We start from the raw sequence: 22,061 nt of genomic DNA on the forward strand, positions 1-22,061 counted from the left end.
TCCTTCCCTCTGTGGCTGGAGGCGCCCCTGCGCACCGGGGCTGTGACTGTGCGACGGGGTGCCGGCAATAAAGCCTTCTGGTGACGGGGCTCATCTTCACTCATCCCTGGGGCCCCGGGTCTCCTGCCTTCCCGCCGGTCGGTCCGTCATTCCCATCATCTCACCCCTTGTGCCGGAAGAGGATGACTTGGAGAAGAGCTGCTGGTCCGGCAGAGGACGTAGTACCTAGTTGGGGATCCCCGAGAATGAAGTGTGGGGAAGTGGGGTGGGAATGGTTGGGTCATGTCTGATGCTGACCCAAAGGGGCCGTCCTGGGGGCGCGTGGTGGTCCGCCGAGGCCGCAGGAAGCTCCAGGTGACAGGCGGGACAAGGAAGGTTTGCAGGAGCGCGTACACTGGCTGGTGTTTGTCCCGTCTAGGCTACAGCCCGGACAGACCTTTTGGGGATTTACGGGCTTCCTGGCTGTTAGGAATCGGTTCCCGGTGTTATTTTGGAACTTTTGGACCACTTTTAGACACATAAAGCGATATATATTGTGTGGCAGCACGCCAATTTTTTTTTGTTTTACGGATGTCATGAGTAGGGGTGTGCAAAAGGATTCATGCAGTGGCCGGTTAGCTCAGTTGGTTAGAGCGTGGTGCTAATAACGCCAAGGTCGCGGGTTCGATCCCCGTACGGGCCAAAGCTTTTTCCTTTTCTATACGCACCTCCCGGGTAAATTCCTTCCGGAGCCACGATCGTTACTGTCACAAAACCCCACAAAACTACTTCTGAAAACCTCGAATACCCGAGTCCCCCCTGGACTCCTGTGTCTTCTTGGCATCCGGGGAGGCGAGTCGGGCCGACGCTGCTGCCTCGCTTTGATCGAAGACCTGGAATACCGAAAGAGGAAGTAGGAGCGGGCCCGCGGGGAGGGAAGAATAATGAAAGGACAGGAAGAACCCCATCCCATCAGTGGTGTAGTCGTGGCCGAGTGGTTAAGGCGATGGACTAGAAATCCATTGGGGTCTCCCCGCGCAGGTTCGAATCCTGCCGACTACGGAGTCCTTCCTTCAGTTTTGGAACGCACTTCACCTAGCCGTTTGCAAACCCCCGGCCTCAGCTTGCCGGGACCTGAGGTTGCGAGGTTCTATGGGCTCGTCCTCCCAAGCTGGAGTTTCTAATTTGATTCTTTTGATGTCGACGGGTGACACACAACGAGGTTGCTTTGTGGAACTGCAAATGAAGAATGGCGAGACGCTGCCTGGGTTCCAGGCCGAATCTTCTAGTAGGTGAACTTCAGAGGGGAGGTTCCTAACCTTGGCGCCGTGGCTTAGTTGGTTAAAGCGCCTGTCTAGTAAACAGGAGATCCTGGGTTCGAATCCCAGCGGTGCCTTTTGTGGCTGAGTCTAGTTGCATCTCTCTTTTCTTAAACTACCAGGGTGTGGGATTTCAACACCACCAGTAACACGCCCTTCCCCGTCTTGTTTTGAGTGTTTTATCTTTAATATTGTTTACATAGTTGAGAGGGATGCACTCCCCCTGCAGATCCCCAATTAGGGTGAGGAGGGTCCAGGTATGGAGGAAGGTGGGTAGGACAAATGTTTAAATGTTCTTTTCATTTAAATATTTAAATGTTTGTCCCTAGGGGGAGAAGGAGAGGACCACTCCCTGCTGTCTAACTACATTAGCGCCCAGGGATGGGCAACAGTCATTTGATGACGTTGTCGCCTTTATCGCACCACGGTTGGGAGAATCTTTCCAAGGTCTACTGGCTGACCAAGAGTTCACTTTGGTGCAGCCACAGGCCCGGGAACGTGCTGCCAAGTTGGCCAGGAGAGCTGTCCAACCTGCTCTGTTTTCCATCCTCTGACAAGGCAGCTAACATCCCCGGCTGACCCAGATGAGCTGGCTGGCGTGTCCCCCGTGTGTATCAGAGCATGCTGTCCACTGTATGGACTTCAGCAACTGAAGAGGCCCAGTTCTAATACATGTATTCCAAAGTCAGACCATACATTCTGGGATCTTCCCTGTGGCCAGGGTCTGAGTCCAGTGGTCCAGCTGGGGAGTCCTCTAAGAAACCTCAGCTGGAGTGACCTCAGACTTGACTGCTGCGTGCACCAGCCAGTACAGGGTCCGCCGCCATCTGTCACCTGCACCACACGATGCACAAACTGGCGGATGCGGCTGCCTGGTCAGTTCCCCCCAAGCCCCATATCTCATGTGAACCAACAGTGTCCAGCCCAGCCCACCACAGGCGCGGTCTTCATGTACACTAGTGGGTGCCTTGTGGAGGTGAGCCTCAACAACCCCCACCAGGCCCACACCCAGCCCAGCTTTAGCATGTGGCTTAGCCCAGTCCATTCTGTGTCCCATCTGGCTCTCCTGCAGTTTAGCTCAGCCTGACCTGCCCTCAGACATATGCCAATGGGTGCTGTCGTCTTGACCAGCCTGGGTCACACCCCCCCCATCCTTGGCTCTCATAATCACCAGCCCAGCAGGGCAGTGCCAACAGTTCTATCGGTCCCGTTTCAGTCCCCAATCTTGCTCCTGCCAGGGGGTACTACAGTCCAGTATGCCATGACTTACTTGCTGACAGGAGCTAATTGCTAAGACCCAAGATGAAACTCGGCACTGAAAAACTACTGGACTGAGGGCAAGTGGACTCTGGCTTGAAACTGACCCCACCAGACCCCACGACGACGTTAGAGGCAGTCCAAGGAGGGCTGATTACAAAAATGGTCAGTCCAGTCCTAGACCCTCATGCGTGTAGGGTGGTCTCTTCACCCAGGACTTCTACCACGCTGCAGGTGGTGAGCACAGCTTAGAAGGGTCTCCTAGCAGCGGACTGGAGAGGGTGAACCCTGGGGGCAGAGCTAGCAATGGTGCTAGGAGTGGGGGTGTTAGTCCTGTCCGTGTGACCTGGCGCCTTGTCCAGCTCACAAGCTACGAGACAGCTGGTTCAGTGCCGTTGCCTCCTCTGCGGGTCTCCTTGGCACCCTGGCATCACTCCGGACACTTGAACGCCGCGCAGAGACTGAGGGTCCTGCTTGTCACCGGAGGAAGAGGGTGCACCCGAGGTAAGGATGGCGAGAGGGGCTCCGGGGCATCTAGGGATCTTAGGGCTTACTAAGCGTCCCCCAACCTGGGGACTCCACGGCTGGGGACCGAGATCGGAAGCAGGGGAGGCTGGGCCCGAGGAGCGCGCGTGGAGGCGGGGAGAGGCCGACCCCCGTTCAGGGAAGAGTCCTGAAGAATCCTGGTATGCAGTTCAGACGCGCGGCCGAAACCACTCCCACCCACTTCCTTGACGCTATATCCTGGGAGGAGTCGAGATCCACGGACAGGGAGCCCAGCATCCGAACCCTCCGCTCCTGGGCGCTCAGCGGCGGGCGGGCCCCGAGCACGCGCCAGGGCGCACGGCGCGCGCGGCGTTCCCGGGCCGCTAGCTTGGCTGCGACCTCTAAGGCCATGCGCGAGCAGCTTTTCCCGTCGGCTCGTTGGTCTAGGGGTATGATTCTCGCTTCGGGTGCGAGAGGTCCCGGGTTCAAATCCCGGACGAGCCCGGCTTTTATTTCTTTTCCTTTCCTTTTGCGGGAGTGAAAGAATTCAAATCTGTGTGGCTTCAACAACGGGAGGCCCGGCTGGAAAGTCTTTCTCAACTCCTAGGGAGCAGCACTGATCTCTGTCGAGCGGATGCGGAGGCCGCGTTCAGATGCAGCCCGGCAGGGTCCCGGGGAGTTCCCTCTTGTCACGCGTGGCACCTCGGCCGGGCCCGGTGTAACATGGCGAAAGTGCACTGTGGATGCCTTGCGGTGGGGCTCGTGTAGGAGAGTTCGGGCCTGTCGGAGCTGAAGGGAGCCTCTGTCCTGAAGGACTTGCGGGCGGACGAGCCGCTGCGAGGCCCTGATCAGGGCTGTTGAGAATTAGCTCCACAGCTCACTCCTCGTTAGTATAGTGGTGAGTATCCCCGCCTGTCACGCGGGAGACCGGGGTTCGATTCCCCGACGGGGAGGTGCAGTCTTTTATGGCTCAGTCACCGCTTAACCGCCCGAACACTGGGTTGTTTTTGTTTTTTTCCTTCATGGATACCGAAGATAAAAGTTGGGGCATTTGAACCGGCTCTGCAAATTAAGTTTTTATCTTTCTAGATTGTATTTGGAATTTCAATGTGTGATAAATGAGCCATGAGTGTTTCCAGTTACGACATGGGACAAAACAGAAGACAAACGGCACGAAGCACAAATCCCCGTGTTGCCCCAAGTTAGAAATCAGGAGCTTCCGCTTTGCCGTAAACCACGCTTTGGGTTCTAGGAGTCACGCGGCCAGCAGCTGTGGGCATCGGCTGCGCCCCGCAGGTGCAGCAGCGGCCGAGCCGGGGAGGAGTCCGCGGTGCTTCCACGGCCTCCTGTGGCGTCTGTGACTGGACGGAACCTAGGTCCACGCAGAGTCCGCGGTCCGAGGCCCAGGGGGCAGCTGCCCTTCGCCGGATGGGATGGCGGGGCCAGGGGGTCCTTTCAGGAAAAGAAGGTTCCTGCAGATGGCGGGAGTGAGAAGAGCCAAAAGGACTAGATGCGTTGGCCGGGAATCGAACCCGGGTCAACTGCTTGGAAGGCAGCTATGCTCACCACTATACCACCAACGCCCGCACCTGCGAGACGCCTCCCTGCAGCTATATAACACGTGCACAGACTGCTCGTCTGCCCGGTCGCTGAAACAGACGGGAGCAGCGGTCGCGCGTGGCTGTAGTCCTGGAGGGAAAAATCCCCAATACGGAAAACTACGTCCCTGCTCGGCGAGCACAATGCGTCCCGAAACCGAAGACCTCGGCCGGGAGCCAGGTGCGCCGCAACACGGTTTGCCTCCGTCTTTTACTAAGAGGTTGATGGGTTTAAATTCCCACGTGCGTTTGCACGCAGGTCCGAGCTAGCGCCCGGCAGACGGGACATGGAGGCAAAAACTCCGCCTCTTGTTGCTGATGGTCTTTCTGTTTACAGAATCCCCCAAAACGTGAGTTAGTACGGGCCTCGTGGCGCAACGGTAGCGCGTCTGACTCCAGATCAGAAGGTTGCGTGTTCAAATCACGTCGGGGTCAACGGATACACTTGTTTTCAACCCCTACCCTACTCTGATTCAAATTGGATTTCATTCCCTCATCGTGAGTCATTTCATGTGTAACGTTTTGAGTGGCTGCGCACTGTTTTGTGGTTCACCCATGTTGCTTACCGCACAAAGGAGTGTCCTCTGATTCACTCCCCAAATACCTGTAACAGTGAAAGCTGGATCAAGCTGAAGCTAGGATCTGAGAATTTCCTCTAGGTCTGCCCACTTGGGTGGCAGGGACCAAGTCGTCATTACTGCATGGCAGGAAGTTGGGACAAGAAGCAGGGCAGGGACTTGAACCCAGAAACTCTGATAAGGTATTTCAAGCACCCTCTTCCACGCTGAGCAAAGGAACCCGTTTCCACCACTTTTCCCTTGCTGCAGTGAGATGGTGGCTCTAGGAGACACAGGTGGAAGATGTGACCCTCCCAGGCTCCCTCCTTTGCAGTAGTCAGGTGACACAGTCCTGGCCACTGAAAAATCCAGGGGTGCTGCTTAACAAAGCGCCTGCTTTTCCCAATAAAAGGGAAGGCTACCACCTTGCCATCTCAAGGGAATCCCCGAGAGGCCCCTTCATCTTTTACCAAGGTTGAACAGGAGACACAGGGACGCACAGTGGCTCCCCTGAGGCAGAGGGAACCCGTCAGCGTTAGAAGCAAAGGGGAAGGCGCTCAGACACCCCACTATGTACTCTTTTCCTCAGCGGTTGTTGGATCAGCACCATGAGCCTGTCACCTGGGGGGAGGTGACTATCTGCATGGTCAGGCACAGGAAGTAAGATCTCCGGCTCCAACTGACCTTCCCTTGTGGCTCAGGGTACAGAGGCTGGAACTGAGGAAACGTGGGAGGCACAGGCTGCAGGCAATGTCCCTTGTGCTTCTTCGGCATGGCTGTGTGTGTGTACGTGTGTGTGTGCAGCCTTGTGGTCATCATGGAGACTTGCGGTCACCTTGTGGCATGGGGTGTACATGTCCTTGAATGCTTGGTGACATTTGGTCTGTCTCAAGGGATGCTCCTCTTCCTGAAAGAATAATTGTTCTCTGAAAGTGGGGTGGTGTGGGAGGACTTGCAGGCAGTGGGGGAGGGGTCTAAGGGAGAAACTGAGCCTTTACAAGTTGGGAGACTGTAATTGTAAAGATTTGAAAAATCAGGAACGGGCGGCTCACAGGTATATGAGCCCATGTTCTGCAGGGCATCCATCCCATATGAGTTCAAGTTCCAGCAGCTTCACTTCCCATCCAGCTCCCTGCTGATGGTCTGGCAACAAAGCACCAAAGCCTTGGGCCCTGTACCCACGTGGCAGACCCAGAAGAAGCTCCTGGCTCCTGGCTTCGGACTGGCTCAGCTCCAGCTCTTCTGGCCATCTGGGGAGTGAACCAACAGATGGAAGATCTTTCTCTCCGTCAAAATCTGCTTTTTCAATTAAAAAAAAAAATCAAGGGAAAATGAGTTGGAGTGCTCCAAGAACCCTGCAGAGAGATGTCCGCTGAGGGGGAAACTCCTCCTTGAACAGCGAGGGCCTTCAAGGACAAGACTGTAACGACGTGAACATTAAGACTTAAATAAACCACCTCACGAGTCCAGAAATAGACCCAAGTACAGCCAGCCTTTCCAGACTCCACCACAGTAGATCCAAATTGGAGGAGCGAGGGTGAGACGGGGAATGCCCTGTCCAGGCTTTCCCGCTGAACAAGACACCATAAAACCTGCTGACTTGTAACGTTTAGCTAGCAGGCATTCTAAGAATTCTCAGTCCTCCAAGAAGCACTTAAGGGACAGCTGAGTGAAGATTCTAGATAAATCCGACACCGTCTTATAAGAGACTTGAGTAGCCGTGTGCATTTTTGTATAGCGAGAGGGTGGCCTGGATGCTACGAGGGAGACAGTTCCAAGGCGTAGGTCACACTGATTTGCATCCTTGAATATCTGATAAAAACTTTAAAAGTGTATGAGCCATGGAAACCGTGTCTGCCTTCCTCGGCGCCATCCTAATCATGTCCTACGGGAATCCAGCCCCTGTGGCGGGGTGCTGACCCAGGACCCAGCCTCCTCTCGTTCTGTCTGGCGTATGGCAAGGACCCGACGACTTCTCTCGGGTGGTGGGTTCGAGCCCCCTTCTTCCCCAACCAAAGGAAGAAGTAAACCAGCCCCGGAACCCCACCTGAGGCCGCTCTCACTCCGCCGGCTTCCATTGGGTGCACGTGCGTCTGCGCCACAGGCGACGTGGCCAATGCGAACCGGGCCCGGAGTGCCTTCAGCCAATGGGTCCCGAGCGGGAGATTTGAAAGCGCCTCGGCGGAGGCACAGTCCCGGCAGGCCCAGTCGTCTGCCGCGGCCCCGCGGAAGTCGGTCGGTCGGCGGCCGAGCGGCCCGCAAGGTGAGCTGGCCTCCTTCCGAGGGCAGGAGAGAGCGCCGGGAGAGCGCAGGCGGCCGGGCAGCTCGGCAGGGTCCGTTGGGCCCGCGCGCGCGCCTCGCCGGGGTCCTGAGCGCACCGGGATCCCGGAAGGGGGTGGGCGAGAGCTGCGGGACCCGGGCTGCGTGCGTCCCGGCCGGCGGTGTGGTCAGTGTGCTGACCGGCTGTCCTCCGCCAGCCCCGCCCAGGGTTTCTGCTTAGATCGGTCCGATCCCTCTTATTCATTCTGCTGATCTGGGCTGTCTTTTCCGTTCTGCGCCCAGCTACCCTCCCCCTTCTCCTGGAAGGATGGCCCAGAAGGAGAACGGCTACCCCTGGTCCTACAGCCGCCCCACGGTAAGCCCCCGACCCCCACCCCGAGGGGCAAAGATTGGAGGTTCTATTATAGAGGGGTGATCCCGCTTAGCGTTACCTTCCTCCTTAACCTGCCAAATGTGAGGCCCAAAAGTTTGCTGGCAAGATTGGCTCTGGCCATTTTGTGCCACCTGCCCCCGCCCCCGGGTCTGAATAGTGTGGTGTGGAGCCGGCTTGGGTGGCAGCTGCTGCCCCTGCAGAGGCTACCCTCTGCTTTCAAGTGCCACCTGTTGGGTGTGTAATTCGTACGGAGTAGCAGCTCTGTTTGTAGACTGCCTGTTGTTCAAATCAGATGCTTGTCCATCACTGTTTGGTACCTGATGATTAGTGGTCCTGGGACCCTCCTGGACAGCCACCAGACTAGCCCTAAAGTCTGTGGCATTGCAGAGGTCCCCAGTGTAGTGCCTGCTGCTGTGGGCAAGGCCTGCCAGCACCACCACCTCTGAGTTGCACTGCACTAGGCTCCTGGGAGGTCGTGGATAATTGTGTGTGTCACGGTCATGGGTTGGCTGAGGCCTCCCCTGGACACTGGGTTAGGGACAGAACTACAGACTGGAAGCCCGTGTTTGGGAAGGTGATGGTGAAGGATGCTAGGTGTTGGGGAGGGGGTTGTCTACAACCGTGTTTTCTTTTTCTTTTTTTTTTTTTAAGACTTATTTATTCGTTGTACTGGGAAAGTCAGAGATACAGAGATCTCCCACCTGCTGGTTCATTCCCCAAATGGCTGCTACATCCATAGCTGGGCTGGTCCAAAGCCAGGAGCCAGTACTCTCTTCTGGATCTCCCACATGGGCTTAGGGGTCCAAAAACTTGGGGCCATCCTCTACTGCTTTCCCAGGCCACAGGCAGGAAGCTGGAAAGGAAGTGGAGCAGCCGGGACATGAACCGTCAGCCGTATGGGATGCTGGTGCTGGCAGGTGGAAGATTAGCCTGTTATTTCACTGCACCGGAAGGCCCCTGCTCCTTTGTCTTTTCAGCCAGCAGGGGTTATTCCTTCCTGACCTATTTTTGTACAAGGCCCCAAGCAGAGTCCTAGAACTGGAGACCCAAAGCTGTGGCACCAGGGTTTCTCTCAGTACGGCAGTGGGGGTGGAGGTGTTGCATGAGTGGGTAGCTGTTGAGATAGCAGCAGAAATGCTGGCTGCAGCACATTCCAGCCGGGTCCCCTCCCTAGGCTCAGTCTGGCCTGAACACGCTGCCTCAGAGAGTCCTCCGGAAGCAGCCTGCCACCCCGTCAGTCCTGGTCCTCATGAACCGCTCCAATTCCCAGCCCGTGGGTAAGTGGCCCAAGTGGGACGGCAGTGACTGAGGGGCTGGATTGTACGGGAATAGGGGCAGACAGGATGGCAGAGGACAGTCACAACATCCTTGCTCTCTCTTTAGCTGCCCCTGGCCAGAAGGGCACGGAGAATGGCAGTGGGGCACCCACCATCTTTACGTAAGTGCTCCCAGCCTGCAGGTGCAGTGTGGGATCAGGGGAGGCCATGGGCAGGAAGGATTCACCTGGGATGCCCAGCAGCCGGCGCTGAGCTGTGTCACCCACCCACTCACTGCCTAGGCGCCCCTTGACCATCGACGACTTTGAGATCGGCCGTCCTCTGGGCAAAGGCAAGTTCGGCAATGTGTACTTGGCCCGGGAGAAGAAAAGCCATTTCATTGTGGCGCTCAAGGTCCTCTTCAAGTCGCAGATCGAGAAAGAGGGTGTGGAGCACCAGCTACGCAGGGAGATCGAGATCCAGGCACATCTGCAGTACGACCCCACCCTGGGGCCTCCCAAGCCCCTTCACTCCCAGGGCAGTCCCACCAATCCTAGATGGTGGTCTCTTGGTGCTCAGTCTGCACCGGTCTTGAATTCTGAGAGTTGGCCTGTGTTCCCTTTCACCACTGGCAGCCTGTCTGGGTTGCCCCGCTGTAGGTCCTGTCATCTTTGCTTTATGCCCAGCTGCAGCCTAAAGCCTCCTGTTTCCCTCCTCCTCCAGGCACCCCAACATCCTACGCCTCTACAACTATTTCTATGACGGGAGGAGGATCTACTTGATTCTGGAGTATGCCCCCCGCGGCGAGCTCTACAAGGAGCTACAGAAGAGTCGTACCTTTGATGAGCAGCGAACAGCCACGGTTGGGGCTGGTGGGCACTGGAGGGCTGGGACAGGGCGGGTGGGGGGTAGGGTGTGAGGCTGGGGACTCATTGCTGGCAGCTGGAGGAGGGCGGGGCTTGTGTTTGAGTGCCCTTGCTGGCCTTGCCAGATCATGGAGGAGTTGGCAGATGCCCTGAGGTATTGCCATGAAAAGAAGGTCATCCACAGAGATATCAAGCCGGAGAACCTGCTGCTGGGGTTGCAGGGAGAACTCAAGATCGCCGACTTCGGCTGGTCCGTGCACGCCCCCTCCCTGCGGTAAGCAGCGCTGGGCGTGAGGCTGGCACATGAGGCTTGGAGGAGGTAGGGGATCCCTTTCTGCGCTGCCATGGCTCGCCCGTGCTCCAGGCCTTGCAGGATCTCTCCCGCTGTGGTCACTGGAAACCCTTCCCCCACACTATTTTTAAATGCTTCCTGATTAGGCACGGTGGAAAGGCAGCCTGAGTCACTTCAGGCAGTCAGCTTGATGGGTGTTAGAGATGCCTCCGTATGCTGCCCTCCTGCTTGCCCTGTTGAAGCCCCCCGTGTGGGGCACAGCATGGAGCTCACCTATGGGGCTCTGGTGTGTGTCACATCAATGTGCCCCCACAGCCCTCGGGTGCAGTGCTGGAGTGGAGCCATGCCCCTGCAGGTGGAGTCCCCCTGGTGGGAGGCATCTCTTAGCCGCAGGGACCGCCCCCTGCCATTTCCTTTGTCCCACCAGGAGGAAGACCATGTGTGGCACCCTAGACTACCTGCCCCCTGAGATGATTGAGGGGTGCACGCACAACGAGAAGGTGGACCTGTGGTGCATCGGGGTGCTCTGCTATGAGCTGCTGGTGGGGAACCCACCTTTTGAGAGCGCGTCCCACAGTGAGACGTATCGGCGCATTGTCAAGGTGGGAGAGCTGCTGGGTGCTCGGGGCGGCAGAGGCCTGGGGCTGGGAGTTGCAAGTGGGTCCCTGGATCCTTGCAAGACTCAGGTGGGATGGTAGCAAGGAGGAAACAAGCCTGAGGGTCTTTCCTGTCACCCCCACCCTGCAGGTGGACCTCAAGTTCCCCCCATCAGTGCCCACAGGGGCCCAGGACCTCATCTCAAAGCTGCTCAAGCACAACCCCTCTGATCGTATATCTCTGGCCCAGGTCTCAGCTCACCCTTGGGTCCGGGCCCACTCTAAGCGGGTGTTGCCCCCCTAACCCTGCAGTCTGTCCCCTGATTGCCTTGGCTGTGTGTGTGAGTGTGTGTGAGTGTGTGTGTGTGTGTGTGTGTGTAAGATGCATATGCAGGTAGAATGGAGTGAATCCTGGCCTGGTCCCTTAACTGTCTTCTAGCTCTTTTTTATTTAATAAAAGCTGAGGCTTTTGTAAGACGTGTGTGGATGTCTCTGGATGGAGGCCTTGAGGAGGAGGCTGCATGCCCTGCGTGACAGCAGTGGTGGGCGCTGGGTCGCTGTCCTCAGAGCTTAGCTCTAGCTATGTCTATATTCTGGCTGGTGGGGAGGGTCTGTCCTGTGAACGGCATCTCACCATTTGCCTTGTCTTGCCGTTTGATTTTCGCTGCTGTTCATGTCTCAGAGGCTATGATGGTTTGCACTTCTGTTGTTTCCGTTGCTGCACCATAACCCTTGATGGCGATCCTTCTGGGATTGGTTCTGTCAAGCCGTTCTACAGATGGACACGTTGTTTAGCCTTCTGTGCACCTCTGGGGACAAGCTAGAGAAAGCAAGATGCTGCTGGTTGTAGAGTACACTCAGGTGGATGATATCACCAATGTGGGGGTCCAGCTGACGCCCTGACCTGCAACAGTAGAGGGCCCCAATGGTTTACACCCTTAACATTAACACTCACTGACACCTCCCCAGGATGTGGGCCTTCCACTCCCTAAGACAACAACACTCCCCCAGAGCCCCCCACCCTCATGATTCCCCTTCCTACTTCTCTGAGAAAATAGGGCAGGGATCATGGCATGCGGGTGCAGCCACAGCCTGATTCCCTGGCATCCTATGTGGATTCCAGTTCATGTCCCAGCTGCTCCACTTTCCCATCCAGCTCTCTGCTAGTGGCCTGGGAAAGGCAGCGTAGGAAGGCCCAGGTGTTTGGGTTCCTGACACCCACATGGGAGACCCAGATGAGGCACCTAGCTCCTGGATTTAGCCTGACCCAAAGCTGGCCATTATGATCATTTGAAGAGTGAACCAGTGGGTAGGAGATTTCTTGGGCCTGGTGTCATGACTCAGCTGACTAATCCTTCACTTACAAGTGCCAAGATCCCATATGGGTGCCAGTTTATGTCCCGGCTGCTCTACTTCCCATTCAGCTCCCTGCTTACGGCCTGGAAAAGCAGTGTTAAGATGACTCAAAGCCTTGGGACCCTGCACTCACATGGGAAACCTGGAGGAAGCTCCTGGCTTCAGATCAACTCAGCTCTGGCTGTTGTGTCTATTTAGGGAGTGAGCCAGCAGATGGAACATCTTTCTCCTTATCTTCATAGATCTGCCTTTCCAGTTAAAATAAGTAAATCTTTTTTTTTAAAGATTTATTTATTTTTTATTACAAAGTCAGATATACAGAAAGGAGGAGAGACAGAGAGGAAGATCCTCCATCCGATGATTCACTCCCCAAGTGAGCCGCAACGGCCGGTGCTGCGCGGATCCCAAGCCGGGTCTCCCACGCGGGTGCAGGGGCCCAAAGCTTTGGGCCGTCCTCGACTGCCTTCCCAGGCCACAAGCAGGGAGCTGGATGGGAAGTGGAGCTGCCGGGATTAGAACCGGTGCCCATATAGGATCCCGGGGCGTTCAAGGCGAGGACTTTAGCTGCTAGGCCACGCCGCTGGGCCCAAAATAAGTAAATCTTAAAAAAAAAAATCTTTGTAGTTCTGACTTTCAAATTAGAAGTAAGTATAAAAACAAATAGCAACCAAGACAACAAGAAACTGGCCCTTCTAGCCTTGGGCCAAAATTCCCCAAACCCTCCCATGGATGCATTTCTTACCAATGGGATTCATGCAGAGGACACCAGGACACCCTAGGTGGAACATCCAGCTCCTGTCTGCAGGACACATTGTGCTTGCGTTCCCCTAATCAATGCCAGAGGCCAATCTTGCCAGGGCAGAGTCTGAACACTTGGAGGCGCTTGCTGGTAGGAAAATTCGGCCACCACAGGGTGACTCCAGCCTCGAATTTGCTGCACGGGAAAATTCCAAACATCCAGAGTGACAGCCACCCCCTTCATGCAAGGCACAAACAATGGGACACTTGTCTATGGCTCACATAAGCCCTGCGCACCACCCCCAACCCCCTCCACAATCCCTGGAAGGCACACAGGGGGCTGCAACCTGTGGCATAGAAAGACCCCACAAGGCACAGTGCATTGCACTGGGGCTCTGCTCCATCTGGGTTCTTGATGGTCATCTTCCTGCTAGATGATGTCAAAAAGAAGAAATGAAAAGTCACTTCTCCCCGTCTCTGGTCTTGTATGCGATAAGTTGGCAGGTAATTGTCTCTCCTTTGCATTCCTGGGGAGTGGGTAATCTGTTCCCCATCCCAACAGTGGCCTGTGAGACAAGGGGTAATCCATGCCAGAACAGGCTTCCACTCCCCAGCACACCTGAACTCCAATTCCTCGTCCACCATGTATTTGCCCTGTGACCTTGGCCATATCAAGTTACTTGTTATTTTTATCTTTAAAGAAAAATTTAAAAATTTAGGTTGGGGGGAGGAGAGAGTGTGGAGGTTGATGTTATGGTACAGCTAGTTAAGCTGCCACCTGCAATGCTGGCATCCCATCTGGGCACCAGTTTAAATCCTGACTGCTCCATTTCCTTACTAATGGCATGAGAAAGTAACAGAAAATGGCTCAAGTCCTTGTGTCCCTACACTCACATGTGAGACCTGGATGAAGTTCCATCTAAATGTCACAGGTGAGTGTCAGGGTCTCAAGCATTAGCCTGCTGCCTCCCAGGGTGTGAAGAAGGAGGGAGCCATTCTGAAGCCCCTCTGAAGCCCTCCCCCTTGGCAATGGCTGGAGACAGAAATGGGCTGAGGCTTCAGGTGGGGAATGGAAATGTAAATGTCACCCTTGTCTGTTGGGGAAGTAAGTACCTAACAAGATAAGCATTTGTCCCGGAAGAGACATGCTCTGGTGACTCCAAGACAAGGTGGAGAAAATATAAACAAAACAAAAGGAGTTCCAATCAAAGCACGGATGGGTAATAGCAAGGCTCAATACTTCCTCCCCCATCCCGCATGGCTCTCAGAGAACAAAGTCCAAAGCCACGGATAAACTTCGGCTTTGCCATCAGTCAGGGAACACGCTGCAGAACAGCAACAAAATACTGATATACTTATGTTATATATAAAGGCCTAATATACTTGCTTGTCCCGTCGATCTGGTTGAAATGCCATCACCATGGCCAGTACCCGAGCTTTCACCAGACTCAGCAGCAGAAGCTTGCCGGACAAGCCTCTCAGGAATCCACCTCGGACCGTTTTCATTTTCTGGGAAAACACAAACTGATCCTCGCCCCCAAATGAGGACGGGATCTGGGCCTAGCCACTTACCAGTCAAGGGTCCTTCCACATAACATAACCTTTCTGCTTCTGAGACGGATTCCAATGACGATCTGCAGCAGACCGTCCTTCAGCATCCAATGTTAGAAAATTTAAAATAAATAATACAAGATTCAGATGATCTCGGGGAGTGCTATATTCCCCCTTTTTGGTTTTAATAAGGTAATCCTTAATAGTACGGTTGGCACGTTCCACAATACCTTGTCCTTGAGGATTATAAGGAATACCTGTAATTAGTTGTATATGGTGGGGGGCAGCAAAATCACGAAACTTGCTGCTAGTATAGCAAGGACTATTATCAGTTTTGATAAACTTAGGAGTTCCCAAGATGGAAAAACATGCATAGCAATGAGCTACAATATGTCTGACTTGTTCCCCTGTTTGAAGAGTAGCTAAAATAAATCCAGAACAAGTATCGATAGTGACATGCACATACTTTAGTGTCCCAAACTCTGGGGTGTGTGTCACATCCATTTGCCAGACATGATTGGGCAACAGTCCTCGGGGATTTACACCATAATGAGGAACAGGTAAAAACTGAGGGCACACTGAGCATTGCTTCACGATGGTTCTGGCTTGTTCCTTAGACTAAAGCGCAAACAAAGCGTGTTAGAATTCAAGTGAAATCTAGCATGTGCCTTTTGAGCTTCTTCAAGAGCTGAGGCCACCAATTTGGTGGCTGAATCTGCAGCCGCATTCCTGATGTCAAGGGCCCAGGTAAACCTGTATGGGCTCAAATATGAGTCACAAAGAATTTATCTTTGCGGGCCCAAATACAGGCTTGAATTTTAGCAAATAGAGACGCTGCTGCAGAGTGGGAAGACATCTGGCCCGCAGTCTCCAGCACAGGAAGGGAATGGGCAACACACCTACTATCTGAATACAAATTAAAGGGCTGCATGGAAAATGTTTGAAAGACAGCAAGAACGGCCACCAAGTCTACAACCTGTGCAGAGACAAAAGACGTGGGGATGGTGGTAACCTGGCCATCTACTACAAAAGCTGCCATAGGAATTTCTTTGTTACCCAGGCCTGAATCAATGAGATGTGGCCCTCTTTTGCCCAGGTGACTAAAAGGGGCTTGTAATTTAACCCTGTAAGAAATCAAGGGAGAGGCTGGTGTTTCCATACAATGGTTTCAATTGTGCCTGTGACCCTGCTGCACAGACATTGCTCTGCTTCCAACCCAGCTCCCCCCTAATGCGCCCTGAGGCCCCTTGCCACCCACATGGCTGACCCAGAGTTCCTGGCTGCTGGCTTCAGCTTGACTATTGGATATAATGAGGAGTGTATCAGTAGATGGAAGAGGTATTTGTCACTCTTTCAAATAAATAAACCATTTTTTAATGTAAAAAAAATGTAAAGGGAGATTAGCTGGGGTGTTGGAGGAAAGACTCTTGGTTCTTCAGGTCTCACGGAGGGTGCAGGAGCTCGGCCATGGCTCCTGAGTGCATGTAACCAGAAAACCTCTCTGGCTCACTTTAGCAGAAGAGCTTATTGAAGGTTTCCTGGGACATCCAGAGGTACTGGCAGGCTTGTCCTGGAGTCTGCACAACCAGGACCAATCCAACTGCACAAGTGGCCCGGCAGACTGCCCTGGCGCCCGCGCCTCAGTTTTGGTAGTGGTGATGGGCTCTTGGCTCATACGTGGGAGAACCTGCGGAGTCTGGGATGGGGGTCCTGGCAGGAAACAAAGAAGAAGTGGTGAGAGGTGATTAGGGAGTGATCCCACAAAAGGTGGCCAAAGGACATGACTGCTGGGCCTTTGTGAGGAAGTTCACAGGCAGAAACCAAAGACCCTCTGAGTGCAGGCTTCTCGGAGGCCCACGCGCTTTGCAGACCTTTATTGGGCAAAACAATAAATTGCTCTGTTTGCCTGGCTGGCTCAGCGTGTGTCCTGTCACTCAGTGCACAAAGAAGCGTACATGGCTTAGTGTCTGTGAGCTAAGGGGACGGGGCGACAGCTGCAGCGGGGAGGGGAGGTACTTCGGGGTGGTAAGGTGTATTTTCAGGACTCTGGGTGCAAGTGACAAAGAATTGCATCTTGAATATATTTGATACCAAAAGAGCAAATTAACAGCTTTGCAAGCACTGAGTGCCGGGCATTGGGGCTACGGATGAGAAGTCATCCTCAATCACAACTTCTCTTTTCCTATCTGGTGCTTATCAAAACTTGTGAGAGTTTCCTGCAAAGCCCACATACCCTCCTCCACAGGGGGGAGAGGGAGGGAGGGAGGGCAGAAGAGACGGCAAAGGCACTGTTTAAGTCTGCCGCCCTGTCCACCACGAGTCGCGCGGCCAGTTCAACGGCCACTTTTGCCAGCCGAAGACGAGGTAACGATCCCCTGAGGTTCTGTGAGAACGCTGGCTTCATCTACGTGGTCAACCAGGCGCAGGTTCACCCCAAGGTCCAGGCTGGAGATCCATCACTTAATCTCTTATCTATCTATGATCTACATCCTCTTTACCGTTTCCATCCTAACAACCTGCCTTGGGAACCTCAAACCTGGTCCCCACTTGCTTGGTTTGTTTGTGGACGGGACGATGACGGGCGGACCCCGCGGGGCTCCGCGTATTTGAGGACCTGCGTCTTTAAGATCTGCCCCCTTCAACTTTACGGGAGGGCGGGGCGACGAGCGCCGCGGGACGGGCGCTCACGTGGGCCGGGCCGCTCAATCACAGCTCTTGCTCCGGAACTTCCTGGTCGCCGCAGCCAATCCACACGTTCTTCCTGTCCTGACCACCGTCAGCCGGCCGCCAATCGGCGCGCCTCTTACCAACGCCCCTTAAAGGCGCCGCGCCGCCGCCTGCAGCCGCCCGGCTGGACCAGTTCCGAGCCGGCCGGGGGACCCCCCGCCTGCCGCGATGGAGTCGCCTCGGGGGCGGCCCGCTCCCGACTCGGACCTGGTGGCTCTGCCGGTTCCGCAGCCGCAGGCCGCGCGGTGCCGCGGCGGGCCGGGCCGGCCGTCCTCGGAGCCGCCCTCAGGCCTCCTGCGGGTGTCGGGGGAGGAAGAGGCCGAGGACCGTGCGGGAGCGAGCCGGTCCCTCCGCGCGTCCTCCTCTCAGACTTGCAGCGGCGGCGTCCAGCGGCCGCCCCGGGAGGAGGACGAGCCCGGCGCCCGAGCCACGCCGGCTGGACCCGAGGGCCGCCGGGGGGCGCCAGCAGAGCCCGACCCGCCCGTGTCCTCCCGGCGCCGGGACCCGGAGCCGCCGCCCGAGGACGCGCGCTGCCGTCGAGGGGGCGCGGGAGGCGGCATGGAGGGCGAGCAGGCGGCGCTCGAGGAGGACGACGCTGACGAGGAGGCGGCGGCCGGCAGGCCGGGCCGCTCGTCCTCCAGCCGCCTGCAGGACAGCCGCAGCCTGGACGGGCTGAGCGGGGCGTGCGGCGGCGCCGAGGGCGGCGCGGGCAGCGGCGGCCGCCGGGCCACCATCTCCAGCCCGCTGGAGCTCGAGGGCACGGTGAGCCGACACGGAGACCTCACCCACTTCGTCGCCAACAACCTGCAGCTCAAGATCCGGCTGAGCGGCGCCCCGCCGCCGCCGCCGCCCCCCGCCGCAGCCCCGGCGCGCTCCTGCCCGGCGGCCGCCCCGCCTCCCGCCATCCCGCCCATCGACCCCGACGTGCTGCGGGACCTGGAGAGGCTGAGTCGGGAGCTGGGCGGCCGCGTGGACCGACTGCTCCGCGGGCTGGGCGGCGCGGTGCAGGAGCTGACGGCTCTGAGCGTGGGCTGCATCCAGACCTACCGCGACGCCGTGGACTCGTTAGGCGAGGCCGTGGACATGAGCATCAAGGGCATGTACACCCTGCTGGCGCGCTGCGAGGAGCTGGAGCGGGCGCTGCAGCCCGTGCAGGGGCTGGCGCGCCAGGTGCGGGATATCCGACGCACGCTGGAGGTGTTGGAGGCGCTGTGCAAGTGACCGGGACGCGACCCGGACCCCGAGGGACTTTGCAAGGAGCCCCGGTGGGGGACTGGCGGCTCTGCAGACGCGGCCTGCCTGCGGCGGAGGTTCCGGGCCGGGAGGAAGCGCTAACGGGTGTTCCCCGGCGGGGAGGGATGCTGCTCGCTTCTGTTCAGTTGGCCACCTGTAGCTACCCACCTCTGTGCTTCCCAACTCTGCCGCTTAGCCAGGGCGTCCTCCCCGCGGACCTGGAGCTTTAGGTCTCGGGAGGGGAAACACCACTCCCACGCGCGATCAAGAAGGGACGAGAGGAGGCCCCAGCCGCTGTGGCCATCCTGACGCCCGCCCCGCGCGGGGGGCTGTGGGATCTGGGTCGGACGCACACCTGCAGGTCCCTAACCTGCCTCTGACCACTGGGGCCTGCCTCCCCAGACCCCCTGCCCCAGCCAGAACCAGGGTGGAGCTCGGAGGAACAGCTTTGTGTGGCGTGGAGGGAGAGGCGGACGGCCTCTCGCCGCTCTCCCGGTGCTGGGAGAATTGTGGCCCCCCTGCCGTGGAGGGTCTGAATCCGTTTGGGCTTTCTGAGTTTTTATTTGTGGAATTAAAATGCTGCTGCTGCTAAGGCTGACGCTGTGTTTGTGGGGGCTACAGGGCTGGAGGCGCGGAAGCAAGAGGGGTGATCGTGCTTGTTCGTGGGGTGGGAGTCCCGGGCTAGATGGAGAGAAATGGGGTGCCAGCTGTTAGCAGATCTAAGGGCGATATGAGATACATCATCACCTCCGGAGTGCTCCGCAAAAGCAGACACCCAGGGAGGCGCTCCAGGAGGGACAGGGAAGGGTGTCTTCCGGGGTCATTGAGCGCTTCCCAGGCGCTGCTGATCCCGGCGCCGGGGGGGATGGTTTGGGATCGCTGTGTCCCCACTCTGCAGTTCACACAGCTTCAACGGCCACGTGTTATGGCCTTGAGATGTACAAAGAAATCCGAGGAAGAACAGGGGATCTTCTAAATTTCCTCTACAGAGGCCACCCCTTTTTACCACCTGGCAGTTTCTTTTGGCGTTTGAAGTCGTTCTATATGATTTATAAATAAAATACAAAGAACACGCCAAAAGTAACACTGACTGGCCCGTACGGGGATCGAACCCGCGACCTTGGCGTTATTAGCACCACGCTCTAACCAACTGAGCTAACCGGCCGGCTACAACAGGGTATCCAAAAACGTTTATGTCAATTAAGCAATTATTCAGCCCTCAGAAATGAGTCATTGTCCTTGGAAAACGAGAAAACACAACATGGAAACGCTGAGCACTTTCCAAGAGGCAAAGGTGGAACTTCAATACTGAAAGGCGCGGATGATGTCACTGCCGCACCGGGGCCGCACATCCATGTGTGTAAGTGACACACGCGACCACGTCCTAACGCACGGCTGCAAAATAGCCTAGAGGTCTGCAAGTGGGCAACCGCGGAGCACAGGGACGCGTGTGTCGAAAAACCACGTTTGCAATATTGCCCGCCGTTTGCAAAAGTACGGAGCAGGAGGCACCGCTGGGATTCGAACCCAGGATCTCCTGTTTACTAGACAGGCGCTTTAACCAACTAAGCCACGGCGCCCGCTGAGGTTGCCACGCGCCATTTTTTCTTGGCCCGGTCAGCTCCACGGAGGATGAAGTTGCGTTATTTTGCGTGATCGCACTGGAAAATGTAGGCAGGAAGCGGCCTGGAGAGAGGAAGACTCCGGGGACAACCAGCAAACGACAAAGGAAGCGGACTCCGTCCGAAACACAAAACTGTAAGGGGAAGCCCCAGCCGACGAGGATGGGATTCGAACCCACGCGTGCAGAGCACAATGGATTAGCAGTCCATCGCCTTAACCACTCGGCCACCTCGTCCACACGCTCACTTGGGCGCTTCTGCTCTCAGGCACCTGCGCTCCGCCTGCCGCCCGCGGAGCACGCCTCGCGGTGAAGGCTGCGCACCCCGAGCACCCCGGTCAGCCCGGGCACCCCGAGCACCACGGCCAGCCCGGGCACCCCGGCCACCCCGAGCACCACGGCCACCCCGAGTACCCCGAGCACCCCGGCCAGCCCGGGCACCCCGGCCACCCCGAGTACCCCGAGCACCCCGAGCACCCCGGCCAGCCCGGGCACCCCGGCCACCCCGAGTACCCCGAGCACCCCGGCCAGCCCAGGCACCCCGGCCAGCCCAGGCACCCCGGCCACCCCAGGCACCCCGAGCACCCCGGCCACCCCGGCCACCCCGAGCACCCCGGCCAGCCCAGGCACCCCGAGCACCCCAGGCACCCCGGCCACCCCAGGCACCCCGAGCACCACGGCCAGCCCAGGCACCCCGAGCACCCCGAGTACCCCGAGCACCCCGGCCAGCCCGGGCACCCGTCACAGGCCGGGCACCCCGGCCTCCCCGGCCGCGACACCCAGGCACCCCGAGCACCCCGGCCACCCCGGCCACCCCGAGCACCCCGGCCAGCCCAGGCACCCCGAGCACCCCGAGCACCCCGGCCACCCCGAGCACCCCAGGCACCCCGGCCACCCCGGCCACCCCGAGCACCCCGGTCAGCCCAGGCACCCCGAGCACCCCAGGCACCCCGGCCAGCCCCGCCACGAGCACTCGGGCGAGGACACCGGAGCACACGAGGAACCCGGAGCCTGCTCCTTGGGAGCTGCGCCTTCCCCGACCTCCCCCCTGGAGCTGCGCGCCTGTTTTTTTCCTCAGGATTTCGGTATCGAATCCGCCTCAAAGCCCTCTTTCTGACTTGGGCACCAGAAGCCCTCCCCTCCTGACCCCGGAGAAGAAGGTGCCTGGTCTCCTAAGGGAGCGCTGAGGCCGAAAACAAAGGGGGAAATAAATAAAAGCTAAAAAGGAGGAGAATTTGTAAAAAGTAACTGACCCCGACGTGATTTGAACACGCAACCTTCTGATCTGGAGTCAGACGCGCTACCGTTGCGCCACGAGGTCGGCCGGCCAAGGCCCGGGACAGGTCTGTTCATGGCCGCTGTCATCGGTGGTGGGGGGCGCGGGAGCCGCGGGTTCGAGGAGCCCGTGCAGGGGCTGCATCCGCCTTCCTGTCCGGTGGGTCAAGCTGGGCATCGAGGGCGACCACCAGGCGTGCCCAGCGCGGGGGGAACCGGGCTGAGAAGCCGGCTGACCGTGGTGAGGACGACGTACCTGGGAGGAGAAGGACGGACCTTCCTGGTGGATCCTAATGAACTTGGACCGATTCGCGCACCTGTGCGACCCAGGACGCGCCAGCCACTCTCCTCGCGTCCCCTCTCAATGGACGCGCGCCCCTCCCTTCCTGGAGAGAACCGCTGCTGAGATTTCCATCCCTGTCAACGTTGGGAATGCTTTGTCTTAAGCTCCCTCCAGTGAGGCAGAGTTGGGGGGACTTGGGAGAAAGTGCCTCTGAAGCCGGAGGGGGCCGGTGCCTTGAGAAAGAAGGTGGGGAGACAGGCCGGCCTTGGGTGGACTCGGCCAGAGGCCCCCCAGAGTCGCCGGCCGGCAGGTACTTCTCTCTCACAGCCCATTTCCGCCGCCGCATCCTATCCATTCCGTCTCTTGGGCAGGTGTCCTGTGCCCAGCCCTCCCCCTGCCCCATTCCCATCCCCACTCC

At 57.4% G+C, this 22,061-nt stretch overlaps 2 protein-coding genes and 11 non-coding genes across 14 annotated transcripts; 8 read left to right on the forward strand and 5 right to left on the reverse strand.

Annotated features, from left to right (window-relative positions):
• Positions 1 to 608: 608 nt before the first annotated feature.
• On the forward strand, positions 609 to 682 carry TRNAI-AAU (transfer RNA isoleucine (anticodon AAU)). Its single transcript has one exon. It is a non-coding gene; the product is annotated as a tRNA-Ile (tRNA).
• A 277-nt stretch (positions 683 to 959) lies between these two features.
• TRNAS-AGA (transfer RNA serine (anticodon AGA)) lies at positions 960 to 1,041 on the forward strand. The gene has a single exon. It is a non-coding gene; the product is annotated as a tRNA-Ser (tRNA).
• A 260-nt stretch (positions 1,042 to 1,301) lies between these two features.
• On the forward strand, positions 1,302 to 1,375 carry TRNAT-AGU (transfer RNA threonine (anticodon AGU)). The gene has a single exon. It is a non-coding gene; the product is annotated as a tRNA-Thr (tRNA).
• Positions 1,376 to 3,473: 2,098 nt separating this feature from the next.
• Positions 3,474 to 3,545, forward strand: TRNAP-CGG (transfer RNA proline (anticodon CGG)). The gene has a single exon. It is a non-coding gene; the product is annotated as a tRNA-Pro (tRNA).
• A 377-nt stretch (positions 3,546 to 3,922) lies between these two features.
• Positions 3,923 to 3,994, forward strand: TRNAD-GUC (transfer RNA aspartic acid (anticodon GUC)). The gene has a single exon. It is a non-coding gene; the product is annotated as a tRNA-Asp (tRNA).
• A 558-nt stretch (positions 3,995 to 4,552) lies between these two features.
• On the reverse strand, positions 4,553 to 4,624 carry TRNAG-UCC (transfer RNA glycine (anticodon UCC)). The gene has a single exon. It is a non-coding gene; the product is annotated as a tRNA-Gly (tRNA).
• A 378-nt stretch (positions 4,625 to 5,002) lies between these two features.
• TRNAW-CCA (transfer RNA tryptophan (anticodon CCA)) lies at positions 5,003 to 5,074 on the forward strand. Its single transcript has one exon. It is a non-coding gene; the product is annotated as a tRNA-Trp (tRNA).
• Positions 5,075 to 7,758: 2,684 nt separating this feature from the next.
• Positions 7,759 to 11,216, forward strand: AURKB (aurora kinase B). 2 transcript variants are annotated; one of them, XM_012929724.2, is made up of 8 exons: positions 7,759 to 7,831; positions 9,024 to 9,126; positions 9,233 to 9,287; positions 9,408 to 9,599; positions 9,829 to 9,967; positions 10,097 to 10,245; positions 10,691 to 10,865; positions 11,011 to 11,216. In XM_012929724.2, exons 1-8 carry the CDS (start codon positions 7,784 to 7,786, stop codon positions 11,161 to 11,163), a joined length of 1,014 nt encoding a protein of 337 aa, XP_012785178.2. In that variant the 5' UTR covers positions 7,759 to 7,783; the 3' UTR covers positions 11,164 to 11,216. The 2 variants fall into 2 exon arrangements, with proteins under 2 accessions (XP_012785178.2, XP_058532241.1); XM_058676258.1 differs by lacking the exons at positions 7,759 to 7,831; positions 9,024 to 9,126; positions 9,233 to 9,287; positions 9,408 to 9,599 and having other exon boundaries at positions 9,897 to 9,977.
• A 6,131-nt stretch (positions 11,217 to 17,347) lies between these two features.
• BORCS6 (BLOC-1 related complex subunit 6) lies at positions 17,348 to 18,469 on the forward strand. The gene has a single exon (XM_058675500.1). The coding sequence runs from the start codon at positions 17,400 to 17,402 to the stop codon at positions 18,450 to 18,452; it is 1,053 nt and encodes a 350-aa protein (XP_058531483.1). The 5' UTR covers positions 17,348 to 17,399; the 3' UTR covers positions 18,453 to 18,469.
• A 1,086-nt stretch (positions 18,470 to 19,555) lies between these two features.
• On the reverse strand, positions 19,556 to 19,629 carry TRNAI-AAU (transfer RNA isoleucine (anticodon AAU)). The gene has a single exon. It is a non-coding gene; the product is annotated as a tRNA-Ile (tRNA).
• Positions 19,630 to 19,970: 341 nt separating this feature from the next.
• TRNAT-AGU (transfer RNA threonine (anticodon AGU)) lies at positions 19,971 to 20,044 on the reverse strand. The gene has a single exon. It is a non-coding gene; the product is annotated as a tRNA-Thr (tRNA).
• Positions 20,045 to 20,240: 196 nt separating this feature from the next.
• TRNAS-GCU (transfer RNA serine (anticodon GCU)) lies at positions 20,241 to 20,322 on the reverse strand. The gene has a single exon. It is a non-coding gene; the product is annotated as a tRNA-Ser (tRNA).
• A 1,012-nt stretch (positions 20,323 to 21,334) lies between these two features.
• On the reverse strand, positions 21,335 to 21,406 carry TRNAW-CCA (transfer RNA tryptophan (anticodon CCA)). Its single transcript has one exon. It is a non-coding gene; the product is annotated as a tRNA-Trp (tRNA).
• Positions 21,407 to 22,061: the final 655 nt, after the last annotated feature.

This window comes from Ochotona princeps, chromosome 17 (genome assembly GCF_030435755.1).
Source record: "Ochotona princeps isolate mOchPri1 chromosome 17, mOchPri1.hap1, whole genome shotgun sequence".
In the NCBI taxonomy this organism is placed as follows: Eukaryota; Metazoa; Chordata; class Mammalia; order Lagomorpha; family Ochotonidae; genus Ochotona; species Ochotona princeps.